The sequence below is a fragment of the Leptomonas pyrrhocoris genome, assembly GCF_001293395.1.
Source record: "Leptomonas pyrrhocoris isolate H10 chromosome Unknown, whole genome shotgun sequence".
Lineage (NCBI taxonomy): Eukaryota > Euglenozoa > Kinetoplastea > Trypanosomatida > Trypanosomatidae > Leptomonas > Leptomonas pyrrhocoris.
In genome coordinates, this window is record NW_015438379.1 from 56,480 (window position 1) to 74,491 (window position 18,012).

The window sequence follows — 18,012 nt, forward strand, 5'->3', positions numbered from 1 at the left end:
GAACATGTATTGGTAGGGGTGCGGCGGCGACGTGGCCGATGCATGAGGTGGAGCGGCGGCCGCTGCCTCGATCGATGGACCCCACCAACGCTGCTGCTGCTGCTGCTCTTCTTCGATGGGCTGCGCCGTAGCAGTCGGTGAGAGGGTCCCACCGCGGCCACCAGCAGCGAGGACGTGGGTAAACCGCGTCATCTCCGACGTCTGCACTCGACCGGCCAGGTGAGAGCCGCTCGCCTCGCTGCGGCCCATGTAGCCCTCTCCTTCGCCCTCTTCTGCCGCAGCAGCTGACAGCAATCCGTTCGGACCACCTTTACTGTGGAGGGGACTCGACTCTGCGTGCAGGCGACCGTGGTGACGGTGGTGATCACGGCGGTGATGATGCGCCTGTGCGTTGGTCCCGCCCTCGCGGCCGTTGCCGGCATCGTCACATCGACCCGGCGAGGGCAGGTGCGAAGGGGCGCGAGAGGGCAAGTCGGGCGTCGAGCAGGGAGACGCGGACGGCGACGACGACGACGAAGAGGACACATCGTCTGAGTGCGACACGACGGTGTCTGACTTGCTGCAGTTGCTGCGATTTTCGTCCTCCCCCTCCGGCTCCGATGGCAGGTTGCGGCTATCGTCGACGGAGCTGCTGCTGCTGCTGTGCGCTTCGTTGGTGGGCTGAGCAGGAATCGCAGAGGCAGGGGGATGGGGCGGAGGGGAGTCGGTCTGCTCGGCCGGGCGCTGCGTGGGGGTTCCGGAGACGGGAGAGGCATTGCACGGGGCCGCGCCGTCCGCGGTGGCGTAGGGATGCGACATGCCGCGTGCCCGCTCACCTGTGTTTGGGTGTACGTTATGTTGATGTATTTCGCTTCAGTTTGTGAGTTTCAAAGGAAACACACCAGCGCACATATATGTATATATATATATATATATATTCCTTGTAGGCAAACGAACGACAAGATAATGATGACAGAAGACAAAGGCAAAACCAATGGACACGGCTTCACGTCACGAGATACTCTTCTTCACGCTTTCTTCAATGGAAGGCTTTGGAGTGATTCTTTTTGCAAGAGAGAGGGGAGCGGGGGTTGCTTTGGAAGTATTTGATGAGATCACACACACACACACACGTGGCTCGCATAAAAAGGAAGGAGAGGAAAGAGGCAGCACAATCACAGAAAGTCAGAGGAGATTACGATGGTTGGCTTCGGAGCAGCTGTGAGATCAGGCGGTTGTTCGGAGGCCAGCACACACACACACACACACACACACACCGACGTCGTGGGACTCGCCTTGCATATAATTGCTTTATGTATCCGCCCTCATGACCTACGTTCCACAGTCCGCGACCTTGCCGCCAAGCACCGAAGTATTAGGCGCTGCGCTCAGGTTGCGCGGCACACGAGACGGAGTTTTCAAGAGCGGTGTCCAGTAAGCTGAACGGATATAAATGGAAAAAGGAACTCATCATTCACACCCACACACACGCACACACACAGGGAGAGGTCGAGAGAGTGGCTTCAGCTGCCAGCTCTTTAGCGTTATTCATTTTGATACATATATGTAGTACTCTTCCGCGCACACCACTCTATCGAAAAGAAGAAGAAGTATTTTTAATCAGAGCTGACACGGACACGGAAAGCCGCTGAGCCCCCTCCCCCAACGGAGAAGAGGCAAAAGCAAAGGAAAGAACAGAGCCGAAAGAAGGACGTGTACGTGTGTGTCTCGTGTGCAGACTCCGACGCGTCCACGGCGGCGGTGTGCCGCGGGCGGCTATTCGAAGAAGAGGAAAAAAAGAATCGCTTGAGAAAGAAGAAAACAGACGTGTCAGAACAACAACGCACACGCACGCACACGCACATACAGTCTCTCCTCCACAAGGGTTTTCGAAGAGTAATAATAGTAGTAGGAGAATATGAACAAGGGAAAGAAATAGCCGTCTCTGGCTGTTTAAGAAGCACCGTTGGGCCATCCAAAGAATAAAAGGAAAGCACCAGAGAACGACGCTTCGATGCACGTAAAAGAGAGGAGGAAGGGGGGAGGGGGGAAGACCACCAACGCCCAGCGTTGCGAAGGGCCCCGAAGCGGCAACTACATAAGGAAAACAACAACGATCGAACGATACAGCCCAGGTATGACGCGACAAAGAGAGTTGGGTGAGGTCGACGACAGACCCACCTCTGCAACAAACAACGGCGGTCCGAATACGGCAAAACAAAAGGCGAGAGGTTGTAATGCCAGGTAGAATCTTTCGTACACTCCTCGACACTCGTTAACCTTCGTGGCGCAACTTGATGGCAAAAGATATCGCGTTGAGCTGACCTGCCAAAGCTCTCACAGCTCGTCATCCGCGTCTTTCTTCTGCTCGGCATCACGCGCCAGCTCTTCGACCTCATCGTGCGCATCCGCCTCCTTCGCCAAAGCCTCCACCGCCGCCTCGTTGCGGAGATCCTCCACGTTCCGCGCAACGCGCTCCCCCTCCGCGGCCTCCTCGAGCTCCTCCTGCGCCTTAGCCACGGCCGCCTCTTCCCGCGTGTCTTCCATCGCCATCATGGCACCCTCCGCCTTCGCGTTCTCGCGCTGGCGGCTGCTGGAAACCTCAGCGATGTCGAGCCGCGTCGTGCGTCGCACCGAGGGCACGTGCGAGTTCGCCGCTGCCGCCGCGTCCTTGTCCGTCGCCTCCTCCTCCTCCTCCCGGACCGCCTCGGCAGACGGGCGCAGCTCCTGCGGAAGCTCCTCCGTTGCAAAGCACCTGTGGGTGCGGCGGCGCGGCGTCCTGCTCGGCTCGGGCGCGACCGTCATGCTGGGTGTGTGCTCCGGGAGGACGGAGCGGCGCGTGGAGTGGCGGGTGCGACGGGTGACGCTTTCGTCGAACTCCGGCTGGGGCAGGGTGCGGATGGCCTCGCCCACCACCTCTTCCTCCCTGTGCTCCTCCACTTGCTTTTCGGCTGCCTCCTCCGGCTCCGGCGCTGCCGTCTGCACACTCGCGTCGTTGCCGTGGCTCACCTCCGCCTCTTCGTCTCCCTTCTCCGGATCTGCGTCGTCGGCCTCCTTCACCGCAATCGGCTCGCCGGCCGCCGAGTCCAGCTGATAGGCGTAGTACTGCACTAGCTTGTGCACCCGTGCGAGGTAATTCAGCGAGAAGTCCTTCGTACGCACAAAGAAGATGGCGAGCAGCAGGTAGCTGAACTGCGCGTAGGCGCTCCTCGTCGACCTCCAGTAGCTCTCGTGAGCCGTGAGGATGGGCACGGACTCTATGACAGGGACGGCGGCGGTGGCGGCATCGCCGTCGGCTTCTTCTTCCTCCGCATCGGCTTCCGCGTCCGGCGCAGCAGCAGCAGCAGCAGCGGCCGCGTCGGCCTGCTCGTGCTTCTGCTCCTCAATCAGCTTCTCGACGTAACACAGGTAGCCCTCCTCGAAGTAGTCCAGCCAGTGCCGCCACTGACTCTCCAGCAGCACGGGAACGCCGTCCTCCACCGTCAAGAAGTCCAAGCAATCATCCTCCAGCTGCGGCTCCGCTGCGCCGTCGGCACCATCCTCCCCCTCTTGCTGCTTATGACGCTCTTCTGCTGTTTCCTCGTGCTCCACCGCCGCCTTCACGGCCGGAATCAACGGGTTGCAGAGCAGCACGCTGTTCACCACCTCGATGATCGCGGCGCGGAACGCCGTTTCGTCCCCGCAGTCCTCGGCCACCTTCAGCTTCGCGATGATGTCGCGCAGGGTGTCCTTCGCGATGTCCTCCGTCTCGTCCGCAAAGACGAAGGAGGTGGCGAAAATGACGTGGAGGCAGCTGTTGAAGTCCGCCCTCGCCTCCACCTTCTTGGAGATGCCGCGGCCGCCCTGCGAGAGCAGCTCCGCCCCTTTGATCCTGTTGTTGACGCCCACGCAGTGGTCGCGCAGAAGGAGCAGCTGCCGGCGCAGCTCCTTACGAGCCGCAGCGGAGTTCGGCGCGCTGCACAGGCGCAGGAAGTGCCCGACGCTGGAGGGCAAATTGTGTGAGGCGCCCTGGCGAAGCGCCGCCGTCGCCTGCGCCCCACCGTTTGACCGCCCGCTCAGCAGCATGCCGTAGGAGGAGCGACGAGAGGAGGTGGCTTTGCTGCCGGCGGGACGCGCAGGCAGCGGTGGCGTCTCATGATCCTGCGACGACGTTTGAGAGGGCATCGTGAAACACACACACACACACACACACACACACACACACGAAGAGAACAACGAAACCGATGAAAGCTGAAAATGAATGTGGATGAGAATTCTTTCTTTCCGTGTTTACAGTCGAGACTTTGGGCCGAGGAACGCAAGTGAAAGGGAAAAAAGACCGGGGACAAGAAAGACTGCCAGTGGCCACCGACGGCAATCGCGAAACGACGGAGAAGAGAGCAATTTAGCGGTGTTGAGGGAAACAGAAGGCGAGAGAAGGGCGACGGTGGAAGCGACAAAGTTCAAGTGAGAAGGGGGAGGGAGAAGGACAAGGAGAAGGAGAAGCTCCGTCCAGGGTGGCTTGGAGATCGACCCTTTATCATGTCTTTCATTGCTTGTAGTACAGCCAATTTTCGCTCATTAGAAAGTGTCAACGGAAAGGAAGAAGCAGCAGCCCCTCACGTCAACGGGCGAATACAAGAGAAAATAAAAAATAACTTGCCCACTTTCACTTGAAGGCAGCGGTGTTGGCCGAGGCGCTCGACACGCAGCAGGAGTACCGGAAAGGGCGGCAGTTTGTGCGGTGGAAGGACAGCAGCGGAACCTCCACAGAGGATCGGGGGCAGCAGAAGTTGCTGTAGAGGCTAAGGCACAGAGAGAGGCGCAGAACGCAAATTTAAAAATAGAAAACCATAAGAAACACCTCAGCATTGCGAAGCAGCACTGTAAGAGAGGGTAAAAAAATGAAGAAAGAAAAACGGAGAGCAGGAGGCGACCCTCCGCATCACGGCAGCGTGATCACCTCGTCGGCCATCCTCAACAGCGTCTCGTCCATCGTCATGCAAATGACGCCACTGCAGTGACCACGCTCCAGCAGCTTACACCACCCTTCGCACATCCGCCGCGCCGTCGCGGGATCCTCCATCTCCTTCGTGGGCTCATCCATCAGAAGCACCTCGCCGCCGTGGAAGTAGGCCCGGGCCAGCATTAGCCGCTTCGCCTGATCCGCGCTGAGCCGCGTCACCGATGTGTTGCCCACTCCGGTGCTGTACTGCCCGGCAGTGGTGCCCCACGAGTTGGCCGTCGTGTCGGCGATGCGCGTCAGCAGACCCAGTGGGAGTCGCTGAACAAAGTCGCACTGCGCCAACGTCGCACACTGCGTCACGCGCCGCATCAACGCGTCCGTCGCAACGGAGACGTAGCCAGCGAGAGAGATATTCTGCGCCACCGTCGCCCCAGAGAAGACGGTCGGCATCTCCGGCACGTAGCTGAAGATGTGCCGCCGAAGCACATCCGCTGGGATGGTGCGAAGATCAACCCGCGACTCCCCACGACGACCGCCGTCCGCCGACGCAGCAGCAGTGGCGGCACCGCGGTGTGAATGGAAGGAGCCGTACGCAGAGCTGCCCGCACGTGCGACGTTCACTTGACTCGAATTGGCGGTCCGACTGGTCAGCCCACCGCGACGCTGCCGGCGCGCACGGATGCGACCGGCGAAGCAGAAGGTGACGGCGCCCGAGCCGAGCCGGCCGGCGTGGGGGGACGAGGCGACGGAGGAGGGCAGCGGCCCACGGGCGTTCACGTAGAGCGCCAGCAAGAGATTGACGAGGGCGGTTTTACCCCGACCGTTGGGGCCGGTCACACACACGAAGCGGCCGCGCTGCTGCTGCGGGGACCATAGGACGATGTCCGCGGAGAAGAGGGGGGCACCGTCGTGCGGTGCGTCCCGCCTTCCGACTCCCGCATGCTCGTCGTCGTCCGTCTCGTCCTCCGCGGTGCGTTGACCTTCAACGCTGCCGCCCTCATCCCCGTTCGGCAACGACGCGCTGACGGGTGTGCCGCTGTGAGGGGTGCCGTCGTGGGTGGAGGAGTTCCGTCGACGCCGCCGCCGCACCGTCGACTCCGTCGGAACGTACCGCAGGCGGATGCCCTCAATTTCGATGTGCCGCAGCGCGTGTCGGCGGTAGAAGCTGGCCGCTCCGGCCATCGCGGCACTCAGCAGCGGCGTCGCCGAAGGCGTAGCAGAGGCCGGGGTCACAAGCCGCGACAGCCGGTGTGACTGCGCCACCCACCGCTGCCGTGCGTCGTTGACCCGTCCCACCTCTGCGGCGGAGATGATGAAGTTCGCCATGTAGAGGCTCTCCTCGCGCGACACGACTTCCCACTGGGTGGGCTGAAGCAGCCGCTCTAGCATGCTCGCCTTGTAGGCGTTGTAGCCGATCATCTCCGCCGTGTCCCGCGCCTCGCCAATGTTGTCCACCGCCGCCTCGATGGCCTGCATGCCCTGAAGGAGCTGGAAAGGATCCAAGTTGGGCTGCCCGCACCACGCAATCCCGTAGGCGGAGGCCGCCATCGGCAGCAGCCACTCCGACAGATCCAGCAGCGCCTTGCCGGAGCCGGGCAGCAGCTTGCCATGCGGGAGCTGCACGAGGGCGACGAGGGCACTGCGCACTAATCCGATGTCTTCGTCCGTCACCCACGCACCGATGAGACTTTGAAAATACGTCCTCCAGCCCTGCCGTGACTGCGACCCGGGGGCGCTGCGACGACCATTGGCAGACGTCGGCGCCCCTTCACGGCGTAGGCCGCTCTTCACCGATGACCCACATTCCTTCTCCCCGCCAGCAGCGGCCTTCTTCGTCTCCTTCGCCGTGCTGGACGGCGGCCGATGACGCGACAGCTTCATGTGCTGACGACGCTGCTGGTGGCGGTTCCACCAGCGCACGAGGCGGACATCTGCGCCATACGGCCGCAGCTGCGGGATTGCAGCGATGATCTCATCGCCCCGCAGCATCGCCCCCTCGCGCAGCACGTTGGCGTCGTCACCGCCGTCACCGTCGCCAGCGCCCTGGTAGGCGTCCTCCACGGCGTAGGCACCAGACGGCAAATAGCCCTCCCGCTGCGCGAGCAGGTAGCGCCGCTCCACCGCCGCCGCGATGCCCCGCAGCGCGTACGGCGCCATGGCCACGCCCGCCGCCACCACCGTGCTGCGGTAGGTGAAGGGCCGCAATGCGTTCGTGAGCTCCACGAACACGTTGATCGCGTCAAAGAGGTACTGGTGCAGCTGCACGTCGATGCCCTCCATGTCGTTCACGTAGTAGAGGATCTCCTCCACCTCCTCATAGGTGTGCTGCTCGTAGAAGGTCAGCTGGGTGTGGCTGAGGGCCTCGTAGAGCTGCATCTTCACCACCTCGCGCCGCTGGCTCGCCGTCAGCACGATGAACTCGCTGGTGGTGTTCGTGATGACGTACTGCACCGCCATGCGTGCCAGCTCAAACGCGCAGAGCGCGAGCATCAGTCGCAGGTTCATTGCCGGGCCGCTGCCTCCACCGCTGCCTTTCCCCACCCCAGCGGACACGTGCCCCTCCTCCGTGCCGTTCTCGATGTAACCCGCAATGCGCTCCCGCACCACGCGGCCCGCGGCGGAGACGCGAGAGCTGAGGGTCATCATCACGGTGATCAGCGCGGCGGACATCACCTTCGCCTTGGAACTCGAGTACATGTACCGCGCGAGACTCCACGTGTTGCGGTAGTACAGGCGGCGCCGCAGGCCCAGCAGTCGCTGCATGACGACGTTCAGCGCCATCCAGGTCGACTGCACGACGCAGATAAAGCCCACCAGTCCGCGATGGAGAGCCACCTCCATCGTCACCGACATCTGCGCCGGCACGGGCCACCGCGCCACGCACTTAATGAAGAGAGGCATCGCGTACGCCTGCAGCTCCTCGATGTCCGCCTCGCACCTCTCGACGTCCTCGTTCAGCACCAACGTCTCGAAGACGCGCTGCAGGGTCGACCAGAACCACAGAAGACTCAGGTTCGTGCTGGCCAAGTTGAAGGCGGTCGGGCCGCTGTCGCGCACCATCGCCGGACTCATAACGGCTGGCGGCGACGCCTTCAGCAGAAGAGCGCGGATCTCACGGGATGACATGGGTACCTCTGTCACGTTGAACCAAATCAGCAGCAGCGCCTCCCAATGGAGAATGTGCCGGCGCGGACGGGCACGGGACGCCGCTTCACTGCCATCGACGGTGCCTCGACCCGCCACCGGGGCAGCGGCCTCCACGTCTGCCGTAGTGCCCGCGGCGCTGGCCTCGCTCTCCCTCTTCTTCTCTTCCTCTTCGGCTGACGGGCCACGCGGATGGGGCGGCTCGCCTTGTTCCTCGTGCTTGTCTTCCTGCTGCGGGGTCTGCTGCTGCTGGTGCGTCTCACACAACTCCTCCTCCTCTCCAGAGGAGTGATCGGTGTCCCGGTAGAAGTCCTCCGGTGGCGGCTTTGTGTGGTAGGCGAAGCACCCGTTGGGCGGCACCGCGAAGGCCGGCCGCTGCTGCCCAAACGGCGCACACGCCGGCGCGGCCAGCGAGGATTCCTTCTTCACCTCCGTGGGCGGTGTGTGCAGCGCAGCCGCGGACGCGAAGTACGACCACACAGATGCCCCTCCCTGTAGGTGGTGGGTTACGCCGTCAAACCACGCGTTCACCGCGGCCACGTCCGGCTCCGTCGCGGTCATCTCATTTGGTAAGTTGCGGAAGAACCTTCTGGCGTTGCGGCGCGGTGCGGTCAGAATGATGTGCTCGAGCTGCTTCCAGTAGTGCATGAGCATCTCCGGAGTGGCCTCCCAGGTTTGGTCCTCCTCCTCGTCCTCCGCGTCGCCGTCCTCCGCGTCGCCCGCATCATGGAGACTGACGGTGGCGGCTCCGTCGGCTGTCGCGTACGGCAGCAGACTTCCCCCACGCTGTGCCGGCAGGTTGGACATTTCAAACGGCACCGACGTGCCGCGGCTCATGAAGTCGTACTCGGACGACTCGTTGTCTGGCCGCCCCAGGGGGTTACTGTCGGCCGCCGCTGCCTCGTCTTCGCTCTCATCGATGTGCGGTGCGGATTGCTTCCCCGCACGAGTGGGCAGCGCCGCGGAGATACGGTGCAGAACACGTTGATACCACCGGAATGGGTCGGCCGCCGCAGCAACCGTCGTCGTCGTCGTCGTGGCCGCTGCCGCCCTCTCCTCGTCCTTGTCATCCGCGGCTTCGAGCAGCTCCCTCGACTTCGTGTTCACTTCGGTCGTTTCGCCTCCGGGGGCGTCTGTGTGGAAGGGCAGAGCCGCATGACCGTCGCCGCACACGACGCGCGTCGGATGCTGCGGCGCCGTCTCCGCCTTGAACCGGCGCAGCTGGCGCAGGGTGTAGCGAACGGCGTGGAAGCCCTCCATCACACAAAGTCCGCTGGAGAGGAGAACAACGAACGAGGCGTACTCGACACCGTCAAGGGCAGCCGGCGGCGTCCACACGCGCGCAACGTAGCCGATGGCGGCCCGATACGAGTGCAGGCTATCCCCGAGGAGAAAAGTCGGTCCCCAGTGAAACGACGCGGTCGACGGGACGTGCGGGGGCGGCGCCGGTGTGGTAGGATCTACCGAACTCATGAGTGCGAGTCGATTCCTTTGAAAGGTTTCTTTCCTACTGCTTCTACTCTGTACGTACAGAGCAGCAAAATAATAATAAGAATAAAGTCGCTAACTTGATCGCATTTGATGACGATAAAACACTGAAGGAAGAAAATTGGATCCGCCAATGGTGGCCGTAAGTCACCTCTTGACTTTGGCCTTGCGAACTCTGTGGATTGCGTATCGCTCACTCCGGTAGATATATATATATATGGTTGTTTCGCTGTATATACTGCGGTGTTTCTTGGCTTCCGGTTTCTTCTCTGCTTCCTAGTAATTTGACAGCTTTGGGGTGTCCACGAAACGCGTGGCCTCCGTTTGTCCTACGTTGGGGTGCTGTCGAAAGGCGCTACGGTACTAAAAAGCAGGGGTGCAATGAAACTAGAAGAATGCTCTTTTAAAGTGAGAAGTAACAAAAAAAAAAGGATAGCAGAACGAAAACGAAAGCAGAACACGAATTACAAAGCTTCTCTGCGGCTACAGTGTGTGGGTGTGTGTGTGTGTGTCTGTCTGGCTGCGTGACCGTGTGATTATATAGACGATCTCGCAACGAGCCACCCCCCGCAGCCACGCGGAAAGCCACGGCGAAGAGAGCAGGAAGAAAAGAAAACACTTCAAATAACCACTGTCTTTCGAGTACGACAGAAACCGTTGACGTGGTGTTATTGATGTAATTCTCTTTGTAAGTGAGAGCTAAACACCATGCAAAGGCGACGTTTGGATGGTTCGGTATGCTGCGGTGTGTGTGCCTGTACGTGTGTGAAATGAAGTCAAAAAAAAAAACTCGAGCGCAGCAACCATTCGAGTATGCTTCTCCGGTGTTTGTTTGTTCCTCCTCCTCCTCTTGGTGATTGCAGCGGAAGGTGGCCCGAGTGCGGTCAGGAAGAAGGTGCTGCATTCAAAAAAGAAAAAAGGGGAGAAGAATAAATGAGTCGTTGGGGCGGAAACCATGAAGGAAAAAGGTGCGAGGTAATTCATCACACCGCGGTCGGCCGCAGCCGCAGCAAACACCGTAATCCACCGGCGTTTTCATTCTCAATTACTCTTCAAACCACCTGCGGAATCCCTTCACTTTGGCTGGGTGCTTTTTTACGTTTCCTACCTACGCCGTCGAGAAGCGGTCCGGCTTCACAGCGTATCGGTGCCGCGTGGAGGAGACCGTGGAGAGCTGACATCATTAGATACCGTCACGCTTCTCTTTCATTATTACTATTCTTACCAGCGCTCAGCTCTCTTCTGGTTGCTATGGTTGTACTGGTTGAATCGGCGACTCCTACTTAGTTTTTGGTGTGCGTATAGATGAACGTATGCGAGTCAGAACGACCAGAAAGGATAAGATAAGAAAAGAGCGGTTCCCGGTCAGAAAGAGCGGCAAACAACGCGTAAAGAGCGGGAAGTACGAGGCTCGACGATCACCGGCAGAACACGGCGGCCTGCGCGTCAGCGAGCAGTGGGTGATGCTGCAGAACCCGCAAAACAAAGGAGGAGCCAACAGGCATCCGTCACATCGAGAAATACAACGGCGTTCCTCCCCGTTTGTACCCTGCAGAACCGCCGCCCTCCTCTCCGTTTACGGATACAATCAGCAGAAACAGAAACGGTGTTGGGCTCCCGTGACTGCTGGACGATGGAATAAAGCGAGAAAAGGCCGCCAGAGAGCTCTTCCACTTCGTTGGCAGCGGGGACTCCCCGCCTTACCCCTTCTACGGCAGCCGCACCACCTCGTCCGCAACGTTGATGAGGTCGGCGTCGTGCGTCGCACAAATCATGCCGCGCACAATCCCCTTCGCGAGCAGCTCCCGCCACTCCGCCAGAATCTCCAGCTTCACCTCGCGATCCAAGCTGGCGGTCGGCTCATCCATGACGAGCACCGTGCCGCCGCGACGACCGTGGAAGAGCGCGCGTGCCATCATGAGCCGCTGCGCCTGGCCGCCGCTGAGCCGCACCATCCCCCCTCCACCGCCGGCACCACCGCCGCCCGCTGCCGCGGACGCCAATGGCGACGACCACCCCGCAGTGCCGCTGTCGGCCACGTACGTCATGAGGCCCTGGGGGAACCGCTCGATGTACTCGCAGTGAGCCCACGCTGCGCACTGCCCGATCTCCGCCAGCACGTCCTCCTGCTCCAGCGAGACGAAGTTCTCGAGGCTGATGTTGTGTGCGATGGTCGCCCCGGTGAAGATGACGGGGCTCTGCGGCACAAAGCTAAACAAATTGCCGCGCAGGATATCTCGCGGAATGGCAGAGACGGGCAGCTGCTCCTCCGCGCAGTCGATGTCGGCCGAGGAGGCGCCGCGCCCACTGCTGCGGTTGCGGCTCTTGCGGTGGCTGTGGCGGTGCGAGGTGTACGGCAAGCGGAGGGTGAGGAGGATATCCGGCGGGAGGAAGGACGGTGCAGCCGTGTCCGCCAGCCGCGGTGAGCCAAAGCTGGCGGTGCTGCCTCCATCGCTGCTGGAGCTCAACAGCGCTTCGCTTTTCCTCTCTCCAGTCCCGTCCGCAGGCGGGGAAGGAGTCACGGCGCCGTTGCGGCCACCATCACTGCCATCATCGCGGTCCCCACCACCGCGTTGGCTGGGTGAGCCGTAGTGCGTGTACATGCCCAGCAGGAGGCTGAGGAGCGTCGACTTGCCGTGTCCACTAGGGCCGACAAGACACACCAGCCGTCCCCGCAGCTGCTCCCTTTGTGGCGCCGACGACGACGACGACGCGGACGGCGAGTTTGGTGAAGTCACCGAGGAAGAGGAGACGGAAGAAGAGGGACCTTCTTCTGCGCTTTGGAGGGTGAAGGTGCACGTGACGGGTCTGGGGAACACCGGCACGGTGGGCGCGGTCGGGTAGTAGAATTGAAGGTTCTGCACTGTGACAGCATACACGGTGGCACTGGCCAACGCAGCCGCCTCGCTGTCCAGATCACTCTCCACATCCCCTTCATCGCTGTCCGATGCGGAAGAAGTAAAAGATGAAGACGACGCGTTGAGGGAGGCGGCAGGGGACGCGGGCGCCGACACGTCGCTCCGGCCGCCGCGGAAAGGGGCGTCGCTGTCGTACGCCTCCGTGCCGTTGCCGTCGCTCACACTGCCGCCGGTGGAGGTGTGCCGCTGCCCGATCCCGGCGCCTTCTTCGTCCTCCGGCGATGACACCGGCTGCTGCCTCGGTGGGTGCTGCAGATGGCGATGTCGACGGTGACGGAGGCGGCCGCAGCGCAGCCAACGGAGCTGCGCCTTTCTGTCGATGCCGGTCCCTGCCAGCGCCGACGGGCCGCGTGCGGTCGGGCCAACGAGTCCCACCCAGCGCAGCCCACCGCGTATGACGTACATGGCGCCCTGCAGCATCAAGAAAGGCGGCGCGTGCGCCACGAGCCAGGCCACGCCGTACGAAAGCCGCTTCCCGAGTCGGGCGGCCCTGAAAGGTGGGCGGCTGGCAGAGGCGCGACGCAACGACTTGGCCAGGGCCAACTGCTGCCGCTGCTGCTGCTGCGACAAGGAGCCCACATGTCTCCCTCCTCTGCTTCCTCTTCCGCTACGGAAGGGCGGACCTTCAGCCGCGACGTCGTGCGCACGTCCAGACGCCGCGTCTCCACCTCTTCCTTTGTCGAGGCGCTGCCGCTCGTCGACGTCGTACGCGTAGTCCTTAAAGTCCATCGTGGTCGGCTCCCACCGGCGCTGATTCAGAACCTTCTCCAGCACATTCGCCTTGTACGCGTTCACCAGCACCACCCCCGCCACCCGACGTGCGTCGACGACGGTGTGCACCATGTCCCGCACGCACTGCATCGCCTCCATCAGCCGGTTCGACAGACTCAACGCGTCGACGCTCGACAGCGCCATGGAGGCGCCGTAGCTGGCGACGACGGCCGGCAGCACCCAGTCCGCGAAGGTCATGATCGCACCCCCAAGTGCCGGCAGAAGCTTGCCGTACAGCTGGCGGGGCAGCACCATCAAACCCTCGGCGAGCGTCGTGGCTTCCGTCGCGCCAAACGCGGCACCGCACGAGCGGGTGTGGGCTGTCCACCACCGCATGAGACTCAGATCAGCCCCGTATGGGCGCAGCTGAGGCAGGACGGCGACAATGTCGAGCCCACGCAGCATGACGCCGCCCTGCCGTGCGTTGCTCTCCGTGTTCTCCTCCACCTGCGCGTCCAGTTCCGCCGTCGCCGACACGGTGCCGTCGAGGCCGTGCCCACGCAGCCACGGTGGAAGAACACCGCCCGCGCGCTGCTCCGCCTGCGTCCAGTGCGTCACCTTCCGCCCCACATACTTCACGCCCAGCGCGGCGGCCACCGTCAGGCCGACAAGAACACGCGCACGGAGAGGCAGTTGCCGCAGTGCGTGCTGCATCGCGAAAAGCGACGTGCTGAGGCTGCACAGGTAGTTGTGCACGTGCACCTCCACCCCCTCGATGTCGTTGACGTAGTACACAATCTGCTCCACCTCATCGTAGGAGTGCAGATCGAAAAAGGCGAGGGGCATGCGGGTCAACGCCTCGTACAGCTCCGCCTTTACGGTGTTGCGGCGCTGCGAGGCAGACAGCGCGATGTACTCGCTCGTCGTCTTTGCCAAGACAGTGTTCACCGCGAGACGCGCGCACTCAAAGGCGAAGAGCGCGAGAAGGCGTGTGCCAACCGGGGCACCGTCGTCACCGCCGCCGTTGTCGCCGCTCCCCTCGCCACGGCCATGGTGCCGCACCGCGGTGCGATAGTACGCATCCAAGTTGCTGCTGATCCCCTCCCGCGCCGCCTGCCCCAGGGCGGAGATACGCGACGACAAGCCCGTCAGCAGCGCCAGAATGGAGAAGGACACAATCTTCGCGGCGCTGCCGGTGTAAATGTAGTAGAACAGGCTGCGCACACAGGCAAGCTCCATCAGCCGACGACGACGCAGCAACGCGGCTAAGGCGGCCGTCAACTCCGCCCAGCACGCCCGCGGAGAGGCGCCGCGCAGCGTCACAACGTGCGGGCTCGAATCGCGGTGCGGAGGCAGCGGCAAGCTTCGGGTCGATGGGAAGTCAGAGGCCAGGGGGTTGGAGGTGGGCAGCCGAGAAGGTTGAGGCTGTTGTCGGTGCTGTTGCGTGGCATCGTGGACCCACGGCACGGGTAACGATGGGGGGAGTAGAACCACAGGGGGCTGCACGCTGACGCCGTGTGCAGCATCTCCTTCGATGACCACCTGCGGTAGCAGCATCGTCCGTCGCGCAGAGGAGCTGCTGCCCTCCTCCAGAGCACCGCCACGACGGCGATCATTTGCAGTGGCTGCAGTAGTAGTAGTAGTAGTAGTAGTACTATCATCATTGGCGTCGGGTTCTCCTGAGTGAGACTGCGCGTACCGCAGCGCCGCCTCAAAGAAGTCCGCGCCCGCCTCCACACCGCGCTGATAAACCGCGCGCTGGTACTCCTCCAGCTCCTCCAACGCCTCTGCGCAGCGATGCACATCTTGGTGAACGACGACCGCCTCGTACACCTCGCGGATGACGGAGAGGTACCACGTGAGGGACATGCAGGCGACACAGACACGGCCGTCGACGGGCCGGGGCGACGCCGCCGCCGAATTCGGGCTCGCAGCACCGTGCGAGGAGAACGAGTCGCCGGCCGGGTGGTGCAGCGGGGAGTCGACCTGCACCGCCGCCTCCGCCGCACTCGACGACAACAGCGCCTCCGTCGACGGCGGCCGGCTTGGGCGGCTCACGCTGGCCCACAAGTTGAGCAAAACGGCATCGCCGGTGCGGGCGTCATCCTCGTCGAAGAGCTTTGCTACCTCCGCCACGCTGCAGCTCAGCAGCAGCTGTCGAGCCTCGGTGTAGTTCACCGAGTACCGCACAGTGTCGGCCCACAGGCAGTGCAAGACGCGCCACACCTGCGCGATTTCGTCCACGTTGAGCGCGGCAGATGCCGGAGTCGGCACACCACCTATCGTGTCGTAGCTACGGTGTATCACCGGGAAGGTGTGCTCATCCGACAGCACCAGCACCTTCTCCGCGCCGTGCGGGACGCCGTCGGCGGTGAAGCGCTTCTTCGCACCGTCTGACGTCGCACCGGTGGACGCCTCCTCCGTCGCGCCCTCCCCTCCGCTCCCGCTCCCGTTGTGGCCTCCTGCGCTTCCGCCGCCGCCGCCGCCTTCCGCGCCGAAGTCGTCGGAGCCGAGGGAGCTGCACAGCTCGGTCGCCGTCGTCGGCACCCCGGCAGGTTTCCGCGGCGCGCGTAGCACCGCCTTCTCGATCTGCGCCCAGTAGCGGCACAGTCGGCGCATCGCCCGCGACGACCCGCGTGGGAGCCGTGCGCGTGCGGTGCGGGTGGCGCTCAACTCGGCCGCACCACGCACAGCCACGGCGGAGCCCTCGTTGTTGCGGCCCGCGTGATCGCCGCCGTCCTCCCCCTCCGCGTGTTCGTTGTCCGTCTCCTCCTCCATGGCCGCCTCCGCCTCTGCTGCCTCTGCATCATCATCATCATCATCCTCTGCTAAGGTCACGTCAATCGTGCGCAGCGCACGTCGGTAGCGGATGTAAAACGACGCTGCCTGCACCGCCTCCAGGCCGACGAAGAGCGCAGCGAGGTGCACGACAATCGGGGCGTCGCGCACACCAGGCAGCATCCACGCACATGTCCGCGTCGTCGCTAGCGAAGTGTAGAACCTGTAGCACCTCGCAAATGGACCACAGGGGCCCTCGTGCATCGGGTGGTCCGAGAAGAAATGCCAGTCCTCCTCCTCGAAGGCTGCTCCCTTCAGCCCGGCCGCCGTGGCGTTGCGTACCTTGCGGCAACACATCTGCGTTAGATCGCGGCAGGAGTAATACAAAATGCCACACCACTCCCTCAGCACGTTGGGCCGATCGCTGGAGCTCCCTGCTGTGCCACCAGGCGGATCCACTGATCCTGCAGCACGAACGCGTTGCTGCGGCAACGAGAAGTGGGCTGCCGTGTCCGGCTCCGTGTTGCCACTTCTCCCACTGCTGAAGCTTTCGGCCGCCTTCGTGGAGTTCGCAATAACCGGCGTGGCGGTAGCACCGGTATTCGCTGACGGTGTCGCCGGCCCTTGCGGCGCGCCCCCCGCATCGTGACGAGTGAGGAAGGAGAAGAACGATGGCGGGTTCATATCAGTATATCGACTAGAGCTCTCCTGCAAAACGACTGGGCGTTGTGCCCTTCACCGAAATGTGTATAATCACCCCGGTGCATGCAACTCGCTCAGGCAGCCTCTCTCTACCTCCCCTTTCTTCGTCTTTCCAAACAAGCGGGATTCACCGTCAAAGAGATGCAAAAGAAAGTAACAATACTAAAATCAATCGCACGTGTCAACGCGCACGCGCTGTGCCTCCTTCCTCCTCTGTGCCTGTATGTGTGTGGGGGTGTACAGGGGAAAGCGGAAGAGGGGAGAAGCTGCGAGGGAGGTCAGAGTACACACAGCAGGACTGAATAAGAAACGGCGCTGTGCGTTGATGCAAGAGAACGTGCAGGTGACAAGGAGAAACAGTCCCCGCGCGCACGTGCAGCACCACTGCGTTGGCGGTGGAAGTTGGAAAACAGAAAACCCGAAAAGGGATCGAGCACCAAAGTTGATGTAGAATGGAAAGAGAAATAAGAAGAAGCAGCACCAAAATCAAAAACGCCAGAGCCGGAGGAGGTGTGCGACGGCGCAGCGGCGCTAATCTAAAAGGCGCAGAAGCGGAAACACACGAAGCCGGCAAGAAGAGCACAGCGCCTCGTACCGCCGTTTCGCAGCAGCGGGGAGGGGGAGGGGAGAGGGGGAGAGTAAAAGCAGCAGTAATACGTGAGACGTCAGAAAAGCGTTGTCTGTTCTTGTTGTGTTCGTTGGTCGTGGCGGTTATCGAATTACAGAGCTGCAACGTGGCGGAACCAGTGGCAGCATACACACACACACGCACGTATGTACGCCGTTCTTACAGCAGAAAAGCAAGCAATGGAAATATTTTTTTAATAAACGATAGGTTTGGTAGGGGGAGGTTGCTGGAGTCTCTTCTCTCCCCATCAACAACGCTTTGTGAAGAGTGTGGTTATTCTTTTCACGTTCTCCGATTCGCTCTCACTCCCTCTTCTAGTTGTTTTTCCCTTCTCCTTCCTCTTCTTCGGGTAAAGAGGCGCTCCGGTCAGCGTGTGTGTGTGTGTGTGTGTATGCAACGCCGCCCGTGGAGCATGGGAATCGAGTGAGGAGAAGTGGCGTGGTGGGAAGGCAAAACAACTTACAATGGACGACTACAAAGGAAAGAGGTGAAAGGAGAAGAGGGGAAGGGAATGGCAGAGCTGAGCTTTCAGCGGAAAACTACAAGTAAAAGAATTGAGAAAAAGAAGAAGAACTGGCATCCTCGCGTGATGAACCACCGGCAAACCAGGCGGTGGGGGGGGGGGGGGGGGCACAGTCGTTGTGGTGGCTGATTCGCTGTCTGCGCTCTCCTTTCAATGGTGTTTTGATCGGATTGTTTTCTTCGTTTGTTTTTCATCT

At 61.8% G+C, this 18,012-nt stretch overlaps 4 protein-coding genes across 4 annotated transcripts; all 4 read right to left on the bottom strand.

Annotated features, from left to right (window-relative positions):
- Positions 1-188: 188 nt before the first annotated feature.
- ABB37_08236 (hypothetical protein) lies at positions 189-755 on the bottom strand (the record flags this gene model as incomplete). The annotated part of the gene is made up of 1 exon (XM_015807165.1): positions 189-755. One exon carries the CDS (start codon positions 753-755, stop codon positions 189-191), a length of 567 nt encoding a protein of 188 aa, XP_015654114.1.
- Positions 756-2,316: 1,561 nt separating this feature from the next.
- On the bottom strand, positions 2,317-4,314 carry ABB37_08237 (hypothetical protein; the record flags this gene model as incomplete). Its single annotated transcript, XM_015807166.1, has 1 exon — positions 2,317-4,314. Exon 1 carries the CDS (start codon positions 4,141-4,143, stop codon positions 2,317-2,319), a length of 1,827 nt encoding a protein of 608 aa, XP_015654115.1. The 5' UTR covers positions 4,144-4,314.
- Positions 4,315-4,903: 589 nt separating this feature from the next.
- On the bottom strand, positions 4,904-9,541 carry ABB37_08238 (putative mitochondrial ABC transporter; the record flags this gene model as incomplete). The annotated part of the gene is made up of 1 exon (XM_015807167.1): positions 4,904-9,541. The coding sequence occupies one exon, from the start codon at positions 9,539-9,541 to the stop codon at positions 4,904-4,906; it is 4,638 nt and encodes a 1,545-aa protein (XP_015654116.1).
- A 1,724-nt stretch (positions 9,542-11,265) lies between these two features.
- ABB37_08239 (putative mitochondrial ABC transporter) lies at positions 11,266-17,766 on the bottom strand (the record flags this gene model as incomplete). Its single annotated transcript, XM_015807168.1, has 1 exon — positions 11,266-17,766. The coding sequence occupies exon 1, from the start codon at positions 16,645-16,647 to the stop codon at positions 11,266-11,268; it is 5,382 nt and encodes a 1,793-aa protein (XP_015654117.1). The 5' UTR covers positions 16,648-17,766.
- Positions 17,767-18,012: the final 246 nt, after the last annotated feature.